Source organism: Grammomys surdaster, unplaced genomic scaffold (assembly GCF_004785775.1).
Source record: "Grammomys surdaster isolate TR1022 unplaced genomic scaffold, NIH_TR_1.0 126185, whole genome shotgun sequence".
Taxonomy (NCBI): Eukaryota; Metazoa; Chordata; class Mammalia; order Rodentia; family Muridae; genus Grammomys; species Grammomys surdaster.
The window spans coordinates 5,169,508-5,190,765 of NW_021620991.1; the positions used below are offsets into that span (position 1 = coordinate 5,169,508).

The window sequence follows — 21,258 nt, forward strand, 5'->3', positions numbered from 1 at the left end:
ACACTGCACATACAGGCACACAGGCACACACCATGCACACAGGCACAGAGGCAGATACCGTGCACAGAGGTAAACACAGGCACACACTATTCAGAGCCTTGTGGAGGAAACCTGGATAACAATTATCAAAATAACAAGTACATTCATCAGCTGTTTATCCAACAGTATGATCCACAGCAATTCATTCTAAAAGTATTCTAAACTATATTTCATTTTATGTGTATGAGTGTTTGCCTGAATGTATGCGTGTATGTATACCATCTGTGTGCAGTGCCCAGAGGCCAGAAGATGATGCCAGATGCCCTGGAACTGGAGTTATAGGTTGACTATGAGTCACCTGACGTGAGTGCTGGAAACTGAATCCAGGTCCTCTGCACACGCTGGGAGTGCTCTTGATGGCTGACTCAGCTCTCCTGTCTCTCTAAAAATATTTTTTGCACATACACAAAATAACTATAAAAAAATCTGATATCCATAGCTATTTGAGGTTATCCCTGGCTACTCTCCCTAAGACTGCCTCAAATAGAGGAGGACGGCCCCAGGATTGACTGACTGTACTAATCAAACTGTAAAATATCTAAATAATAAAATCATACAGACGTGTATTTTCTAAAACGGGGAATGAGGCAAGGGCCTCATTAGTGGATGCTGCCATTAATCCTAGCATTCAGAAAGCAGAGGCAAGTGGATCTCTGTGAGTTCAAAGCCTGGTCTACATAGTGAGCTAAAGGCTGGCCAGAGTTACATAGTGAGTCATCGTTTGAAAAGAAAAGAAAATGAAAGAAAAGGGGGTGGGGGGTGAGTCGGAGAGGAAGACATTTTCGCAGGTCAGGAAACTAGTTGTGAAACACTGTGCCTATCTTACAGATCCATTTACACACATGCACCGAGACACTTTAAGAGCGAGCACAGAAACCATTCACAATTACCTACATGAGGTAAGGTCTTATGAGATAAGAATGGAGGCAAGCAGAGCCCCAGAAGAGGACAATGATGTCAGGCTGCCTTTTAGTGATTTTAGCACATGTGTACAGGTATCTCTGTTGAAAACTAACTGGAATTTTTAGCGTGCATGTATGCGGTTACTTGTGCCATGGCACAATACGGGATTCCAAAAGACAACTTGTGGGAGTCGGTGCTGTCCCCAGCCCTGAGTGAGTCTTGCAGACTGAACTCAGGTCAATCATGTTTGATACTGAGTGCTTTTACCTGCTGAGTCATCTCACTGGCTGTCAAACTTAACTTTAAAAAACAAGACAGGCTGTTTAGCTTCAGCCCTGAGCCTTTGTTCTCTCCCTCTTACCTGGGTGTACTTCTGCTGCTTCTTTCAATAGAGCTGTACATCCAGCAGATGACAGAACATAAATCCCTTATGCCGTTAGTGCATAAAACTGGATCGAAGTTTGGATGCTCAGAATCTATGTAAAGAGTCACATTTGGTAGCTCACGCCTCCTATGCCAGTGATGGAGAAGCAAAGACAAGAGGGTCCAGAGAACGGCCGCCAGCCAGCCTCCCAGAGCTCTAGGAGAGCGCTAGGTTCAGTGAGACTCCTGTCTGAAAAAACAAGTGCCGTGCTAAAGACACCCAGCGTTGACCTCCGGTCTCCAGGACATGCACCCGCACAGCACTGTGAAAGCGAAAGCGGCTAATCTGTACCACATCGTCAGCTGACTGGACAAGGAAGCTGCACAAAGCCTCGTCCCCAACCACGATCTACTCCTTTTCAGAGACCTCATCTCTAAAATGCTCACAGTTCTGAATGTAAAGTGCACAGCAGCTTTAACAATGGGATGTAAAGGGTCTCTCACAGAGTAAGGTATGTTGTTCAGAGCTACCTTAGAAAACAAGCTCTGAATGGAAATCACACTGTCCCTTCCAGGCAGGCTGGGTGCACACTTGGGGACAGGGAAGTCATTAATAGAGTGTTTGAAACCTTCCTGAAAGCGGGCCAGGAGCACGATCTTTATCGTGCCATTTTCTGTCTATGTTTGCAATCTCCACAAACTCCTCTCTGATTACAGATGACATCTTTCCAAAGAGGACGATGTGGCAGCAAACTGCTGACGGAGGGTTGATGACTGTCCTCTTCACATTGGCCTAATAGCATTTCTATGCCTGCACTGCACACGCTGGTCTTGTAAATCACATGCTTACTGTCATGCTCAACAACCAAACAGTTACCTAACAGCTAAGGGTATTATCACAAATGGATTGTATTAATCCTTGAATATACGCTCCAAAAATTAAATTCCTTTATAGTTTTCTACCTTTAAACCTAAAGGCAGGCAACACTGAAACTGAATGCCATCCACAGGCCCCTCACGACTGCCATGAAATGTCACTTACACTACAGAGTTCACATCCAATTACTGAACACAAGCAGCCAGACCATCTATCACCTACATTAAAACAAGCAGAAAGCAGCAGTAAGGCTGTTGGAAGCCATCACATGGTTTAAATGGATTTCTCACCTTTCAAATATCAAGGGGTTCTCTTTCCCAGAACAGCTCACCACAGGGTTGGCCTTTTAACAAAGAGAGCTTCCCAAGTTGAAAGAACATTCAGCAGATAGGACACACAGCAAAGCCCAGTTCAAAGCAAGAGACATCTGCCCCTTGTGTTAAAATACAAAACAGTAAAGGCTCTTTTATATTAAAAATAATAAATACATGTAAAAGGAAAGGTTTTTTTTTTTTTTTCAAGAAGTCAAGTATCCGCCCTGAAGAGTCCCTGCCTTTGTAAGTGCCCACAATTTAAGGGAATAGTCTAGAATCTATTCATTTTCTAATTCTTGAGAACAAAGAAACCTATCTTAAGCCCCTTGCTTGGGGAGCCCCCAATCAAAGCACCATGAAGCATAGAGCTGCTACTCACCACTACCCAGGATTAGCACCTGAAGCAGCCCCAGAGCCACACAACACACACATGCTGTCCACCTACTAGTGTTAAACAAGGATCCTAAACATGGGTCAAGACCATTACCCTGACCCTCTGTGTCCTTCCTTTCCCAAAAGAAAGCACTAAAAGCCAGCTCCTGGTAATTAACACACAGAACAAGCCCAGCTAACATGGTAAACACTCATAGTCTATAAAGTGAGGGGAGAAACAACCAGGAGAGAAGGTCAAGGAGTCACTGTCTCCCCCCAGTGTCTGTGTCAAGAGAAAGCTGTCAGATTCCATGTGGCAGTGAGAAATTGCTGGAACATACAGTAAACAGTGCCCACAAAAATGGGGTCCCACGCATCCCACAGCAGAGATCAGCATCTGGCAGCTGCTTCAAATCCAGCTCTAAAACGAGGCTTCTAGTTTATTTCTGCCTGTCCTGCAGAGTACACTCCACAATGTCTACACAGTTGGAGGCTTCTGACTCAGAACCTTCTATGATGTGGCTTTGTCCTCCAGTCTGAACAGTAAGAGGGCTCTGTCCCTCAGGAAGGCCTAAGACCCAGAGGGTGACAGCAGCAGCCTTTTTTGGTTCTAGCTATCCCTAGGGCTAAAGCAAAGTCTTGCCTTGGCAAGTTAATAAGTATTTTGTATGGTATTGCCTATATTATTATTATGTCCTCGTATTACAATACTTGGTACATTTACATAAAACAAATAAGATGTACCAACAAACACATCTTAAATTGCTGTGGCATTTACAATGGACTATCACTTATTTGAAAACTGAAAATTTCAAACTCTAATTGTGTGATAGAATATTACATCAGATGAGTATATTTAAGAGAAAGAAAAATATGTTTTCTAAATATCCAAGCCCATCCACTGACACAGCGGCTTCCTTGGCCCAACGTAAAATTTCCCTGGAAAGTTAACCTACTCAGGTTTCACTGTTTTGGATACTCTGTAACAATCAGGAAATGCAACACTTTATATAAACCTGCTGCCATGGGTCAGAACTGCTCCTGGCATAGTCTTATTATCCACCAGTTTTATATTACCCTGGATAGCTATTTAAGAAAACAGGGGGCTGAAGAGATGGCTCAGCAGTTAAGAACATTGACTGTGCTTCCAGAGGTCCTGAGTTCAATTCCTACCACATGGAGGCTCACCACTGTCTGTAATGGAATCCAATGCCTTCTGCTGGTGTGTCTGAAGACAGCTGCAGTGCACTCACACATATATAATAAATAAATAAATTTTTGAAAGAAAAAAAATAAATCAAGAAAATAGAACCAGGAAAGAAGGCCTCTTGTATGAACCCAAATCTGACAGGAAGCAGCGTGTATCATCTGACCTGGTATGAGCTGGGCTATTCTATGGGGAAACTCTAGGAGTAAAAGAGAGCTATGGTATACAGGTAAAATATTCCTTTGTCTGACTCTGCCTTGTGTTTTGTACCTAGTTCTTCTCTTATAGCTTTATGCTCAAATGCTGGCAGCCATGAGAGATAGCACATATAAGATTTAGGAATTAGTATTTGTGGTCCTGGGGGTAAATAAAAAGGCATTTCGATAAAAGCTAACACACCTGGTACACTGAGAGGATGGCTCCAGGGACAGCATAGTTTGTAGACATTCCTCACATAAGAACAGATCAATAGTAAGTCAAAATAAACGCCCGCTGACAGCACAACCAAATGAACACAGATGTTTACATGAACTCTGCACACAAGCAAGGACAGGATAAATTCCCATCGACCACCATGCCTGGGAGAAAATAAAAAAACAGCACTGGAGAATGTGACAGTTAAATGAAGAAGATCCCAACAGGCAAAGAAGTGTAACCGTGTGTTGAAGGGAGGGAGGACTGGCCAGGCAGACAGGTTAGACAAAGTAAGGCTAAAGGAGCAGACAGAATCTGGCAAGTTATAGGCTCAATAGCAGCCCATAACACACCCCTGTCAGTACAAGCCCCACTGCAGGGAAAAGCTGTAAGTAATAGAAAGAAATTTCAATAGAACAGGAAAAAATAAGATTTTTTAAAAAAGGCTCCAGTAAAAGTCAAAGATGAAAGAATTGGAAATCAGAGTCCAAGCTAGCACTTTTGTGGTTGCTGTTTTGTGTTTTGGTGATGACGGTGGTTTTAGTTTTGAGACAGAGTTTCTCTGTGGGGTCCTGGCTATCCTTGAACTCACTCTGCACACCATGCAGGCCTCAAACTCAGAAAATCCTCCTCCTCTCTCTGTCTCTACCTCTGGGATTAAAGGAGTGTGTCACTACTTCCGGGCTTTGTTTAGTTGTTTTGTTTAGTTGTTTTTTAAGCCACAATACAACTAAGGAAAGTTCTGAAATTAAAAGGAAATAATATTGCTCAACCACATAGGTCTAAAAATTTAGGAAAATTAAATTTTCTAAAAATAGAGCAAGAGAAATCTGGTGTTACAGAGCAGGCCTAGCAAGCTCAGTGCCCGGGAGGTGGGGATTGTAATGTACAGGCCAGTCTGGGGGTCAGTGAGAGTCTTTCCCAAAATCACCTAAAATCAGTAACTAAAAGAGAAGAACACATGTGCTGTTGAGAAAGCAAAGAGAAACTTATGTGTATGCATGCAAACATTCTAAGAGAAACAAAGTATAATGCATAATTTCAAAACAAAGGTGTTGTCAAATATATGGCTCAAACAGTAAAGGCCCTATATCAGAAATGAAGCGCCAAAAAACAAAACAAAAAAACAAAACAAAACAAAAAAACAAAAGCAGGGCTGGAGAGATGGCTCAGAAGTTAAGAGCACCATCTGCTCTTGCAGAGGTCCTGAGTTCAATTCCCAGCAACCACATGGTGGCTCACAACCATCTGTAATGGGATCTGATGCCTTCTTCTGGTGTCTGAGGAGAGCAACAGTGTACTCATGGACATAAATAAAATAAATAAATCTCAAAACAAACAAACAAACAAACAAACAAAATCACTTAGAAATGAAAAACCAGAAACAAGAACAGAATAAACAGAAGATGAAAAGGGCTGACAAAGCTTCGATGACCTATATTAAGCTGGCCTGACTCCCGTGGGCATGCTTCAGCACAGGATATCACACACACACACACACACACACGCAGATAATAGCAACTTTTGTTTTTAAAAAAGGACACATATCAGTCAGATATGACGCTGTGACCCTATAACCTATATCGTTGAGGATTGATTATAAAGGAATTTCAGTTGGACACCATCTTTACAGTGAATGGCGAGGACTTCTGCATCACTATAAGCCCTGTAGCTGTCAGGAAGATCAGAAGGTCATGACTATTCTCAAATACTCTCTACTAACATTACCAGACCTGAGCGGAAACCCGTGCATCTAGATGATGGCAACACGAAGTGTAAGAGAACGAAATCATCACTGACTCTGGCAGCAGTGTTCTGCACCAATGAAAACACGGGGTCAGGCGTGCACCACGACAACTGGCCTAACCTCTTGAGTACGAGTACCAGCACTAGTAATTATTACTCTATACTATGCTGTAGGAGATGAGATAAAGACAGTAACTATAACGTGTTCTAATTCTGCGTCCTGGGAACAGAGTGCATAGGTAGACTCCAGCTGACGTAGAAACAAGCTTTGCCTGTCATCTTGGACTGGAGTCAGGAGTAGCATCTGGACTACAGTGCACCTGACCAGTGTGCCCTTGAAGTTACAGATGCGTTCTCACATCATTCAGTATAAATCAAAAGGTCTAGAAATAAAAAACAAAACAACCCAGCAGCAATGAACTACAAACTGGATTATGCTTTTGAAATATCATTTCCCAGTAAAAGAAACTAGAAAATTTCATGCAAGGGTAGTTTTTGGATCTACAGTAGACACGGGCAAGGATGGAATGCCTTCACAGACAGTCAAGAAAAACTATCAAACTCCAAGGTCAAATAAAAAAGGCTCAGAAGCCAACCCCAAGAGGCACTCCACTAACCATGATGGGGTAATCTGGCTTCCCTAAGGATTAGTGATTGCAAGTACTAACAGAAACCAACTCAAGAGTACTAAGGTAGCATTTGGAAAGCAGGTAATAAAGGGGAGAGACAGTCTTCATCGGGGCTGGCCTGGGTTTAAGAAATGGCGTCGGCAGGAGGACTACCACAGACTCCCTCCAGCCAATGCATGAGAATGAAACAGACTCTTACAACTCTGTAACTTCTGAGGATTCGGTGGAAAGAAATACAATAAAATCAGCTATTATGTGGCTCCTAACAAGCACACAGTGCAGTAATGAGGAGGTGTGAGTGAGGCCGGCCACACAGGCTCACAGGCCTGAAAGCCTGGTCACCCGAGTGGCACTACTAGGAAGTGTGGCCTTGTTGGAGGAGGTGTGTCACTCACTAGGAGTGGGCTTTGGGGTTTCAGAAGCCCAAGCTAGGACCAGGGTCCCTCTCCCTGATGCCTATGAACACAAATGCAGACTCTCAGCTATCTCTCCAGCACCATGTCTGCCCTGAGTGCTCACATGCTACCCACCATGACCACAACCGACGAAACCTCTGAAACTGGAAGCCAGTCAATTAAATAGCTTTTCCTTTATAAGAGTTGATGTGGTCCTGGTGTCTCTTCACAGCAACAGAACATTGATTAAGACAACTAACTACCAATTCTGCTTAGATAGATCAGATCTAACTAAGACTACCCATCATCTGGATCCAGCTACCAGCATACAGGAAATGCAAAAGATGGAGGCATCATGCAAACAGTAAAACTCAGATGGATAAACCCCTTGGTTATAGACAAAAAGGAAGGGGAAGACTTGACAGATTATTATGTAACAGAGTTGGAAGACTTATCATAGACTAAGAAAACCTGTTGCCTAGAAAGCCACACTCAAAAATGAGACATAAAAAATGACTACTCTACACCAGGGTGTCGGTTAACTCTGTAGGGAAGAAAGGGCTGTTACCACAAGGGAAGAAAGGGCTGTTACCACAAGGGAACAGGCAGCCACTGAAGGCCTGGGAGACAGTTGCACATCACAGTGATTCATGAACGACACAAATGCTCTACCTGTGCGTTTGCATCTCTGAGAGTACAAAGAGATTTAGAAAATATAAAAAGACAAAGAGAAGTAAGCACTGACCTGACCCTACCCTTCACCTGAACTCTGCTTCTGAGAAGCATCAGCTAGAGCTCTGCAGGAAAGAGGGCAGACACCTACATGAACAGTCCCACCAGGGCAAAGGCAAGCGTCACACCTCAGGAAGCTCAGGTCTCCAGCTGGAGACCAGATGCCACAGAGACCCGGTGTGCAGCAAACAGAAGATGCCAGTGCTGACTAACTTCAATAATCCGTAACTGTGTGCTAACACCAGACCTCCCCTTGCTTCACTGTTTTTATTTTTGAGATATTATTTCACAATGTATCCTAGGCTGGCATTGAACTCCTGGTCCTCCTACTCTATCTCCTGAGGGCTGAAGCCACTATACCCAGTACCACTTCATTCTCATGAGCCTGTCTTTAAAATCACCCCTAACAACTTCCACCCTAAATACATTCCATGCAAGATTACAAGAGGTTCACATTAGTTTCAAATCTTTTTAAAGTCATCTTTCCACATATTACCTGCATGAAAATAAGTCATGTTCGCTCATAAGAACAAACTATCATGCAGCTCAAAATTTTAGTTCTAAGCCATTAAAATAAACAGATATATAAAATCTGTTGAAAATGTTCACTTCTGGGCTGGAGAAATGGCTCAGAAGTTAAGAGCACTGTCTGCTCTTCCAGAGATCCTGAGTTCAATTCCCAGCAACCACATGATGGCTCACAACCATCTTGATGGGATCTGATGCCCTCTTCTGGTGTGTCTGAAGACAGCAACAGTGAACTCATACATAAAATAAATAATTCTAGACAAAGACAAGAGAATGTTCATTTCTACAAACGAAAGCACACAGTTTCTTACATAACTCTGGTCTGCTCTTGGCACTTTCTGCATGGTTTTCACGTGAGATAAATCTCTAATCCCAGGAATGGCTGTGACTCCCGGGGCTGTGTTTAAGGTTCTGGTTCTGAATGCCGCAGCCATAGCACACAGTGCCAGTCCCCTACACAGCTATCATTTTCCCCAGTAACAGAGTTCCTACAGTACTGGGGCAGAGCCAAAATCAACAATCAAGCAGCCCAGTGTCAGCCAAGCTATCCGAAAGCTCTGGCCTGTGTCTCCCTGCCTGTAACTGCTTGTTTGTGGACAGCCAGTGACTATGAGTCCACTGCAGAGCCATGGTTTTACAAAGAACAATTAAAACACTGCAGGAGCTATCAACTGGCTTTAATAGTTTCTAATCAGTTACTCTCCGGCTCTGCATTTATCTTACACTGGATTGGTTACAGTGCAATCTGTGCGCCACATCTGAGTCACAGTAGCCTCAAGGATTGAGTGTGCTGCATCTATAGCCTAGGTAGCTATCTGTGACCACAATGAGACCTCACTGAAGACCAGCGAGAAGAGTAGGAGCCTCTGCCATAGAGACACACATCAGACAACAACAACCGTACAAACCACATACCTACAGTATTTACCACTGTGAAGTTTCCAAAACACAGCATCACAGAGCTTTATTTCCACATGAGAATAATCCTGAGAAGCAAGTAGGGTAAGGGGTATCTCCACTTGACAGCTATGAAAACCAATGTCCTAACATACTAAACACCTTGTCTCAGTAGCACAGCTAACCAGTGTAGAATTAGAAAAAAGAAACCAGCTGGGCCCCCTTTTCCACGAACGAGCTAGTTCTCAGTGAACTGAAATTAGCTCCTTGTAATCATATATAAAACACAATGTAAACTAGAGACAGAGTCTTACAATGACATGAGTGTACACAGCACTGGGTAGAAAGAGCAACACCACAGTCAGCCAAGGAAGCCAAAATGACATTGAATGGCTACACTGAGAGTTTGCCAAATTTTATAAGGCCAGCAAGCATTTTTTAAAAGGAAATGGGAAAGACAGAAACTGCAGTTGATTTTTTTACTTTTTATTTGATTGTTTTCTAGATGAAGCCTCATATTACCCAGGCTGGCCTCAAATTCCTGGACTCTGATCCTCTTGCCAAGTCTCTCAGTAGCTGGAAATGAAGTGGCAATTTGTCACACGGGTTTAAGGCTTATAACAATGTAGCCAGCAATGCAGTAAATTAATTAAAAATGAGTAACACTTAGAACAAAAAAAAACCCAAAATCTGAAATACTATCCTGGTTCTAGATAAATCTGTCAAGTAGTACTATTTCTTAAAAACTGGAAAATTCGTGTCATAGTTAATTATAATCTATTGTGTTTCAATATAAACAAGAGATTTCTAAAAAAATAATAAGAAAGAGTCTCAAGGACTACCATCGATTAGATTTCTGAACAGTCTTTAGTAGTAGATACTTAATGGCATGGAGCCATCCTCACTTCCCAGGAAACAAAGACATTTTATTAAATAGCTGTCTGGTAAAAACAAAAACAAACAAACAAAAAAACAGAAAACCCATCTACAACGGTGGACCACTTTAAGCTAATCTCTTTCACCTAAATAGGTGTCAGGCCCTTCAGCTGACAAAATGGACTAAGCTGTTTCTCAAATCAGTAACTATTTGCTAGATTCTAGATTACACAGAAAAGCCTTCCTTTCATTAAATAAATATTTCAGCTACAATAAATACTTTGTTAGGACATTTAAAAAACAAAAGGGGGAGAGGGGGGCTGGAGATTTAGCTCAATGGTAGAGCAGCGCAAGACCCTGGGTTCGGTCCTTAGCTCTGAAAAAAAAAAAAAAAGACAACAACAAAAAAGCAAAAACAAACAAACAAACAAACAGGGGAAATTACCTTTATTAATAAACTTTGCATATTAAACCTTTCATATTTCTTATTTTTTAAAGCTAATTAACACCAGGCAGTGGTGGTGCAAGCCTTTAATCCCCAGCACTTGGGAGGCAGAGGCAGGCAGATTTCTGAGTTCGAGGCCAGCCTGGTCTACAGAGTGAGTAGGACAGCCCGGGCTAACAGGAAACAAAGCTGACACACTGACTGTTTAAAGGCCTCTCCTCCCAGGGTCACTGACCATGGCTTCCTGCAAGGACCACCTCCCCATCTGCTTGTTTACTACACAAGCAAGCAAGGTGAACGGAGGTGTAGGTGCAGGCATACGAACTCACCAGCTCAAAACAACACGAAAGAAACCATACCAATTCTCCACTAACTGTGCAAACCACTACACGATCCTTACAGCAGCATGAGCAATAGGGAATAGCATGAGGAGGAAGGCAAACTCCAGGAAGTCATCAAGTTTCTATTAGCTCAGGGCCTGTAGACAAGGGTCCAAGCTCCCCCTGGGCATCTGCCAATTTCCCCGGTATTTTCTGGACACAGACACACAGATGAACACGAGTGTATGGAACATCTGACAGAAGGGAACAGCTACCACAGAGAAGACAAAACAGAAAACATTCACTATCTGGCCCTTTAGGGAGAAAATCTGCCAGGCCTGTGTATAAAAAGCATCTGTCTGGCCTGGAAAGACGGCTCAGTGGTTTAGAGCACTGGCTGCTCTTATAGGGGACTAGGTTTAGGTCTCAGTACCTTGTACTGGCTCACAACCTTATCTAACTTCAGTTCCAGGGGATCCAACACCCAGAAACACATATGGTACACAGACATAACACACAGGCAAATCAACCATGTACATAAAATAATGATTAAAAAAAAAAAAAACAACCTGTTAGAGCAGGCTAAGTAAAATACCTGCATGAGTTTAATCCCAGCATTGATAAAGTGACTTGGGATTATAAGTTCAAAGGCAATGATCTATTGTGAAATTTTGATTCCAAAAAAGGAGGAAGCGGGGCTAGAGAGACATCAGCCTTTACAAGCTCTGGCTGTTCTTACAAAGCATCCAGGTTCAATTCCCAGCACCTACATGATGGCTCACAACCATCTCTAACTCTAGTTTCTCTGACTTCTGTGGGTACCAGGTACCCACATGGTATATAAGCATACATGCATACACATAAACAAACAACATAAATATTTTAAAAATTAATCTTTAAAAATTTTCAAGGAGAGAGAAGAAAAAGCATCCATCAACAGGTATTATGTAATCATCACTGGACAACTACAGAAAACATGGCAGCTCTCTCTAGAGGGGCAGGAAGTAGCCTCCGTCTCACAAGCACTTGGATGTAGAAGAACACGGCTTTAGTTTAGCAGACTGAGGACTGGCCTAGAAAAGAACTGACCCTGTACAAAAGACCCTACATCAGTATGTCAGATGCAAGTCAACGTGACAAAGACCTAGAGAACTGCACTGGTGCTGTCCCCCTCTTAGAGAACCAGAAGGACTTGTGATGTAGCTGGTTCAGCCAGAGAGCACTTGCCTAGCCCACAAAGGATCCTGGGTTCGGTCCCCAGGAAGAAACCCAGTTTGAGTAAGAAAAGGAATTCCCTTCAGAGATGAATGCAGGTGACACAGCATGGAAGCAGCTGACACTCAGTGCTGGTAGCGGTCAAGTGCACTCCGGACCAGAGAAGATGCCAACCCCAGCAACCCTAGAGACCACAAACATTACCGGACAAGGCAGGGGCCTGGGGCGTGAGTCTGTAAGGGGAGTGAACTGCTGTTCAGTTCCTACTACTCGTAGCAGTAGTCGAAACAGCAAGTACTTAACCGTTCCATTCATAATGAAGTACACTTTTAATCTGACATTTCAATTCTCAAAACCAACTGTTTACTTTTTAAAAATTTGTTTACCCAGGTCTCTGACATTATAACTCAAACAAGAAGTCAATGCAATGAAAAATATTCCAGGTCCTCTTCTTCTAGAACACTCAACTTCTTGCTCTGACATCATGGAGGCAAACCTATTTCCTTAAGAGCGAGCAGAGGAAGTGCCATTTCATCCAAGTAGTAAACAGGATCACTGAGGGCCTTGCTCTCAGCCCTCTGTAAATATGAATGAGTGATGTGTCTACCCAGGTAAAATAATATGCTTAGAACAATCTAACACAGCAAGCTGAACACTTTAAATGAGCACTCTAAACTACTAGGCTAGGTGTACGGGAGCCAGTGTGCTGCATCCTCCACTTGGACAATCACCTGTCCTGCACTGACTCCACCAGCCAAAACGCAGCCACATTCTAAAGCCAGGCTGGCAGTGAAAACAACTAACTTGCAATGCGGGTGGACTATGTGGACAGGCAGCACACAAGAGATAACAAGACACTTCCCTACCCACCGTGGGAAACAGACAGACGCAACGGGACTCCCTTACCCTCCCGTGTGAGGCAGCACAGGACGTTACCCAGGTATGAGTCTGGCAATGTTACAAGTTACACTGGTCACACAAAGCCAACTAAGGTCACCTTGTCCAGGGAAACCTCAGATCCCCCATACACCACAGCTTCCCTGTGGTGCTGCACACACCATGCAAGATGCCATGCACACAGGCCACTGCCACTGCTCTGGATATGTACATGCCAACGCTTTTTTCTCTTTCTGCTTTTCCTTGGGAGTCTACATTCCCACACATCCAGCTCCTATGCAGAGCAGAGAAAGGACTTTCAACTCTTGAGCAGTTATCTAAGGTAGTCACCTCTTGCTTCTGTACTTGGCTTGGCCTTGCCTCCTGGTTCTGCTGGAAACGTCTCTAACTCCGCCACGCCCTTGGTGGGTTAAAACAAAAAACACCTTCCTTCAGCAACAATGCTACTTTCACCAAAACTATGATCATCACAACACTACCAGTTTTGAAACATTGAAGCCATTTTATCTCCCTTTACAAAGAAAGGACTCTAAGCTTCCCGAGTAGATGCAGTGGTCAAGCACACTTGTGCAGGCGTCTACGCTCCAGCTCTTGGCTTCTTACTTATTACAGCAGTCCTCTTTAGCCCCCAGGCCAGGACTTGAACTTACAGTCCTTCTGCCTTACCTCCAAGCAGCTGATAACACAAGCCTGTGGCACCTGATCTAGCCAGCCTGGCTTTCTATTTAATTTGCATCATGAGGCAAGAATTTACAGTTAAACAGAGGGCAGGGTAATGAAATATGTCCAATGTGTGTGGTGTTTGCAAAGGGTATCACTGAAATAATTTGTCAGCTAGGCATCAACAGCTAAAAAACAGAAAACAAAGGTAAGTAAGGGGTGGGGATAGTGTGTGTGCCCAATGAATAACTTATGGAACATACAAAGACATTTAGACAAAAGAAAAGCACAAATCTGTTTAAGAGCATGGTTGAAGTGTCCAAAGGGATTCTCTAGCTGATTTTAATACAAAGCGCCTCACAAACCTCCCTATACCGTGAACAGATCACCAGCCCAAGCACATCCCACAAAATGAAACACTGGGAGAGAGCCTTTAACAGCAGCATGGCCAGGAGTGGGCATTGATTTCTGTTCTCACAGAGGGGGGATGTTTTATCTTCAGCTTCACAGCTCAGTGACAGCATCAAGAGTGTAACCACAGCACCTCCCTGACCCACGGATCCTCTGCCATTTTCATCCCTTGCTACAGACTCCTGGCCTCCTGCATACGTCCTCCTACTCAAGCCACTGCAACCATAATACTGTTTCAATCGCTACAGAAGAACTCCAGCTGCCAAGGAGCCCCTGCTTCCTGTCTCCTACAAACCTCTGTAATCACGCACCAGACACTTTGTACATCCCCATCTGTTTGTTAACATGTCTGCTTGACACTGCAAGTTAAGACTGACCCTCAAACTGGAGACAGCAATTACAGTACCATATAAAAAACCAACCCGAAGCCTTACTCGATCATGTAAAACGAGACCATGTGCCTTTTTATTGCATTTTGTAAGTGGAACTGACACTCAACTCAGTCTCTCAACAATGAAAACCATAAAGCGTGGGCTTCTCCCAATCTAGCCAAGAAGACAGTGTGAAGCAGCCAAGTCATGTCAGAGACAAGGGATGCTCAATATTTGGGTGGGACAAAGGAATTGCTGTCACTTTAAAGTGAATCTTAAATACCTCGACAAATTAATATTTTGGATTATAAGTGATCAACTCAACAAAGCTCAGAGCTATTAAGAATTTGATTATAAGCTGGGCGGTGGTGGTACACGCCCTTTAATTTTAGCACTCAGGAGACAGAAGCAGGTGGATCTCTGAGAGTTTGAGTCAGCCTGGTTTATACAGTGAGTTCTAGAACAGCTGGAATGACACAGTGAGACCTTGTCTCAATTAAAAAACAAAGAAACAAATGGGAATTTGACTATAAATAAGCTTTACACAGCTGAGCTTGGTGGCCCATGCCTTTGATTCCAGCACTTGGGATGCAAAGGCAGCAGATCTCTGTGAATTTGAGGCTAGCCTTGTCTATACAGTGAGTTCCAGGATAGCCAGAGAAGAGACCCTGTTTCACCAAAAAAAAAAAAAAGAGGCAGGGAAGCTTACACACAGTAGCAGTCAACCGCTAGCTAGTGCAGTTGACCATGCAGCATGACCATGCCGTGCCAGGCAAAGGCCAAATCACTTCATTCAAGTGAGCACAGTAACAGTGGCAAAACAAAGAGCAGAGAACCCATCATTGAAACAGTGTAGTCTGCGCATGACATGGGCATGCTCCAACAGCTTGAGCTAAAAGCTATCTGTTTTATCACAGGCAACTATTTACTTCAGAAATGAATATCAGCCACCCAAACTGAATTAATGTTGGTACTGAGGAGTCTTTTAATTTTAAAGTTTGATTTGGAATTAACTAATGAATGGCCTTTTACAACTGTATGAGGGATGTAAGCGCAGAGATTACACATACTTTACATGTTGGGGAAGCTGGTAGAACCAAACCATCAATTCTGGCATCACTGGGATGACTTAGAACCAGGACCTGACCTGTTGGGCAAGCAGCCTATTTATTACAGAGTACACCTGCAGCCCTCTCGGAAACAATGCTTTTCTATCTGTGATATGCTCGTGCTTGCACCTCACTCAGTCAGGGAGTTATCAATCCACATGCCCAGAATCTCTTGGGACACTCTTGGGAAAGATACCTGTCCCTGAGACTGACTCTAAAACTATTGAATTCTTCTTCACTATCATCACCATCATCGCTGCTGCTGTTGCAGCTTTACAAGTGAACAAACTGAGGCTCAAAGAAATTAAGTCATGTAATTACAAGACAAAGCACTACCAACAAGGCTGAGTTGATCCTACAGTATCAAGAGTGGACTGTATGATTTTAACTGCTATGGGGCAATCATTTCAAATGAAAACCACAAGTAACCCCCAGCCCATGGCTCTCACCAGAGAGAACTAAGATGCAGCAGCTGAGCAGAGAGAAAAAGGCAGGGGATGGCAAGCAGGACTGAAGAAGGATTCTGAGGGAGGGTCATCCGCCGCAGAGGAAGAGGGGCCCAGAACCCAGCACAGAATGGTAAGAGAAGAAGACAAGGTCAAAAAATCAGGCTCTTTTCTGGATTCTGCAAAGCTACAAACTGAGCTTACCATGTATAAACTTGCAAGCAAATGTCAGGCTCCAAAGAACTGAAAACACACAACTCTTCCACCACTGCCTAGAATCCAATTTCCTTTGTTTTTAATTTTTATTGTTGTTTTTGTTTGTTTGTTTGTTTTGTTTGAGACAGGATTTCTCTGTGTAGCCCTGGCTGTCCTAGAACTACCTCTGTAGACCAGGCTGGCCTCAAACTCAGAGATCTGCTTGTCTTTGTCTCTGGGAGTGCTGGGATTAAAGGCGTTCAGCATGACTCCACCGGCCATAAACCCCATTTCTATGAAGCACAGCTCTACAAAAGCTTCCAGAAATCCTAGTGAGCTCATTAAACAAAAATTTTAAGAAGAGTTTTTGTCACCCATACAGCTTATAGGCTTTGTAACCATCAGTCAACATAAAACTGTCCCAAGAAATCTCTCTTATGCCGGGCGGTGGTGGCGCACGCCTTTAATCCCAGCACTTGGGAGGCAGAGGCAGGCAGATTTCTGAGTTTGAGGCCAGCCTGGTCTACAGAGTGAGTTCCAGGACAGCCAGGGCTACACAGAGAAACCCTGTCTCTAAAAACCAAAAAAAAAAAGAAAGAAATCTCTCTTATGATTTCCACAGGCTTTCTTTAAACACGGCCTCTAAATAGTCAAGTAAAATCTATTGCCATTCCTTTGAAAATAGCAAATCAATGCTTTCCCAGTTTAGGTAACTAAAATAAAGGATTAAAGTAGACTAATCCGTATTGCTGACAACAAGAAGTTAATCTAAGAAATCAAAACTACATTTTCATGTGACATGAGTAGCAATATTTAACTATTTCTAGGCAAAGCACACTGTAACACATCTGAGAAGAACTAGTGTTGGAGATAATGACCTAGAGGCAGAGAACCTAACAGCAGCCTATGATACAGAAAGCACATGGCGTTAACAGAACCACCAAAGGTCAAACAGCAAGCAGAACGGATTCTCGGACCGGAGAGATGGCTAAGGGTTAAAAGAGCTTGCTCTTAAAAAAGTTCAGGCCCCAGCACCCACAGTAGGCATATCATCTGTAACTCCACCTTCCGAGCATCGGACACCCTCTGTGCATGCACATATATACAGTCACGTACATACACATAAATAAAAAATAATACATATCCTTTAAAAAAAAAAACCTGGTGAGCTTGGTCTGTTGGTGTGTGCCTCTAGTCAAAGCTAGCTGGGAAGCAGAGGAAGGAGGATGACTTGAGCTCAAAAGTCAAGAAACTGCCTGGGCAGCCCAACGAGAATTGTCTCAATAATAACAACAACAACAACAACACTATACTAATGACTGGTGTGCAGGAGCATATGAACACCTGTAACAGTTGATGCTGACTGTCAATTTGAAGGATCTGAGATGTCTGTAAGTGATTATCTAGATTAGGATAATTGAAACGAGAAGGCAACTCTGAATGTAGGCAACTGCATCCATGGGCTCCAGTCCCGGATTGCAGAAACGGGAAAGCTAGCTGGGTATGGTATTCACTACTCACTGCTCCTGACTATGGATGCTAGGAGACCAGATGCCTCAAGCTCCTGTCGTCATGACTTTCCAACTACAATGAACGACACTCTCCTTATGACGCTTTATTCAGAGTGTTTTCTCATGGCAACAGATACAGTAGCGTGTCTTTCAGAACATCTCTACGAGGTCAAGGAAAGTAGCATTGGGTTAGTGGAAAGACAACAACCTAACACAAAAGAGCTGTGCTTTGGCCTGAGCCATTGAACAGGGGACTGATAACCCCACACTCTGCTGTGTGCATCAGCTTCTTGCTGCATATGCAGAGAAAGCAAAATTATGACACAGTGAATGTTATCCCATAAAACTAAATAACAGAAGTAGTCTGTTAGCAAAGCCGTCTGGTGCATCACGAGAAGGAACGTTAACGACATCGTCTGCAACCCTGTAATCCATTTTCTCTCTTAGCAGCCCTCTCATTACACTGTATTAGATCTGTGTGCCTGCAGAATGTATGGGGGCTCCTCCCCATGGAGATGGGGGTTCTGCCAACTGGATCCAGCAAGAACGACTTTGGCATCATGAAACACCATTAAATGACAATTAGTACAACTGGCCTTATGCAGCAGCACCTGACTCAGGGAAGACGGATCATCACGTTATCGACTCTTCTCCAATCTATGCTGATAAAGCCGTCCAAGGACTCCACTAGTCATGAATTTATTTCAGTCCTCAGTGGATGCAGAAAAACAGCAATACTGATCATCACTAAGGCTAATATAGAAAGTTTACTAAAAATCAGTGTAAAACGGGCAAATTTAAAATCCATTCAGCAAATCCTGGTGAGTACCACAGTAAATAAAAGTGTCTAATCCAACATCACATTGATTGGAGCAAATAAATAAATCGGCCTAAAGATATACCATTATTTCTCAGATATATAAAAAGAACACCATGTCTAAGACTGAAGTTTCACAAGTAAGCAGTCAGAATGCCATTGCTTTTCCCCCTTAAGATGTAAGTCTTCTGGCTCCGAGGATTGTACCCACTATACCGGGTCCTACCTTCCACTGTGTGTGTTTATTATCTCAAGAAATCCAAGGCTTCCATGTGAATCCTTTTTGGGGGGTCTGATTCCCTAGTGACTTCAGTAACCCTCTAAGCTGGCAGTGTTGTTTCAAGCATTCCTCCCGGTTCTGTTACACTTGTGGGGTGGGGAAGGAGGAGTGTTTCAAGCATTCCTCCCGGTTCTGTTACACGTGTGGGGTGGGGAAGGAGGAGTGGTAAGTAAGTCTTAGTCTATGGCCTCACTCAAAGTCACCGGTTCAGCCTCCCCACACCGACACTTCCGGCATGCACAGCCACACCCAGCGTATCTTAATTACTAACAGCGACCTCTCTAGGCGTGCTCCTCAATGCACACCAGGACGACCGCCCTTTCCCCAGCTAGCATTCCCTTTTATACACTACAGACCATTACCAAGGGACTCTTCTGAAACAATGGCTTCTAAGAGCTCAGCTGAATTCATTTCTATGCCTTCAAAAGCTCTCTCCTGCCCATGTCATCAAAATCTTACCTAGTGCTGCCTCTAATCTTCTGAGACCTCAGTCCTATCTCACACTTCGTCTCTCGCCCAGCACCACTTACATGTGCTCCTTGTAATACCTGCATCTTCTTACAGGAGTAACTAGCACATGCTACACACTGCGTTTAGGATGCATGTACATTGCATCTATGTCTAGCCTATTGGCATGTCAAAGATGTACAGCTCCTGGATTCTAATCTTCCTCACAAAACATGCCCACATGTTGTAAGCTGCACAGAGAGCTCTTTTCTTAGTGACAGGACAGTAACCCTGTATTGCACCTAAATCATATATTCACAGCATCTGGTACTATCCGTGTATGTGAGATGACCACCTTCCTGCATTATTTTCTAGTTCAGTCTAATTGGGCTTCTTTAATGATAGTCTTGAATACTCCAGTCAAAACAATAAACACCTGTCTTCTAGAAAAGTTACTATTAAAGTCCTCCAAAAAGGAAGAGAAAGGAAGCCAAGTGTGCACACGTCCTCACATGGGAAGCTGCGGCCGGCCCTTAGAAAAGCCCTCCCGGCACCACCACTTCATCCTGCTGCATCCCATGCATCTACTCTGCTCATCAGGTCACAGAGGGATTATCAGGGTACAGCCAGGAGAGGCAGCGCCATCCGCAGCGCCAGCCCACTCAAGGGCTTCTTGACTAGTACTACAGAAAAGCCTCACTGTTTGTGAACAGCCTTCTACAAAGTGCTCCCTGAAGAGGGCAGCGGCCAAAACAGTTTAGATTTGTCGGCCTGGAGTCCCAAATGAGCCTTGGGAAAGACACATTCCAGGCTTGGACTTAAACTTACCCCCTTTCCCCCATCTCAGTTGCCAACATCCATACTCGCTGCTGATTGCCAGCTCCTGCTCCTTGCAGCAGCCCAGCATGCTCTCTGCTGGTGCCAAAATACCCTCCACCAAACCCCACTAACTCCTGGAACTGTCCTAGAGGGGTAAGGCAAGTCCCGTATTGTGCTTCCTCTGTGCATGTACTTATTACTCTTTAAAAACACATAGCATACAGCACATCTTTAAAGGGGCTCTGGGAAGGGAGGTAATATCCTATTTTATACCCTATGGGATATAAAATACTGATAGCTTTTAAAAACGGGATTCTCCTTACCCCTACAGGCCCTCTCCCGGCTTCAGAAAGGTGCTGTGGCGGCTGTGATGCCACCGGCAGAGAGCATGCTGGGGGGTCACACAGAGCAGGAGCTGGAGATCTGCAACAGGCCTGGGAGTTGTGGACCTAAAAGAGAAAACAGTTTTAAGTTAAGGTGCCCAACACCTCCATCCTGGTTACTAGGGGCACTCAGCACACAAGCAGGTCTGCAAGGATCTGTAAAGAGCAGAGAGCCACTGAGAATTTGTTCCGCAGTGGAGTTACCCTTCCCACATTAGTCAAGGCTGCTTTTTCATCTCAGTGCCAACACAGGTACGGCCCATCTGGCTCTGTATTTTAACCTGGGTCCATCTTAAGAGTATGGTGTGTGCCCCTCAAAATAACCAAGTTAAGATGTAACACAGTGCCAAAGCACAGTAACAGCGGCATGCTTGGCACATCATAAAAGCAACATTCCAAGGTATCAGATACATAGGAGAGAACTGTGAGCCGACAGACACACTGAGCTTTCAGAAGAGCTTTTTTGGAGAGATGCTGGAAGCATGAGGTGTGCACTTACAAGGAGAACACATTCAAGGTGTTAGGGTGGCCAGAAGTCAGAAGCCCTGCCACCTCCTGAAGTTCCTTGTCTAATTCTATGTAGACAACAGCTTAAAACAAGAAAATGGAGTGTATTGAAATGAGCCCCCCCCCACCCCCG

At 43.8% G+C, this 21,258-nt stretch overlaps 1 protein-coding gene across 4 annotated transcripts in view; it reads right to left on the bottom strand.

Moving 5' to 3' along the window:
• Positions 1 to 21,258, bottom strand: part of Rere (arginine-glutamic acid dipeptide repeats) — a 214,443-nt gene that overhangs the window by 157,823 nt on the left and 35,362 nt on the right. For all 4 annotated transcript variants that reach the window (XM_028757843.1, XM_028757840.1, XM_028757842.1 and 1 more), the window contains exon 3: positions 20,559 to 20,684. In XM_028757843.1, coding sequence (XP_028613676.1) covers positions 20,559 to 20,684 — 126 coding nt within the window. The remainder of the gene's footprint in view (positions 1 to 20,558; positions 20,685 to 21,258) is intronic.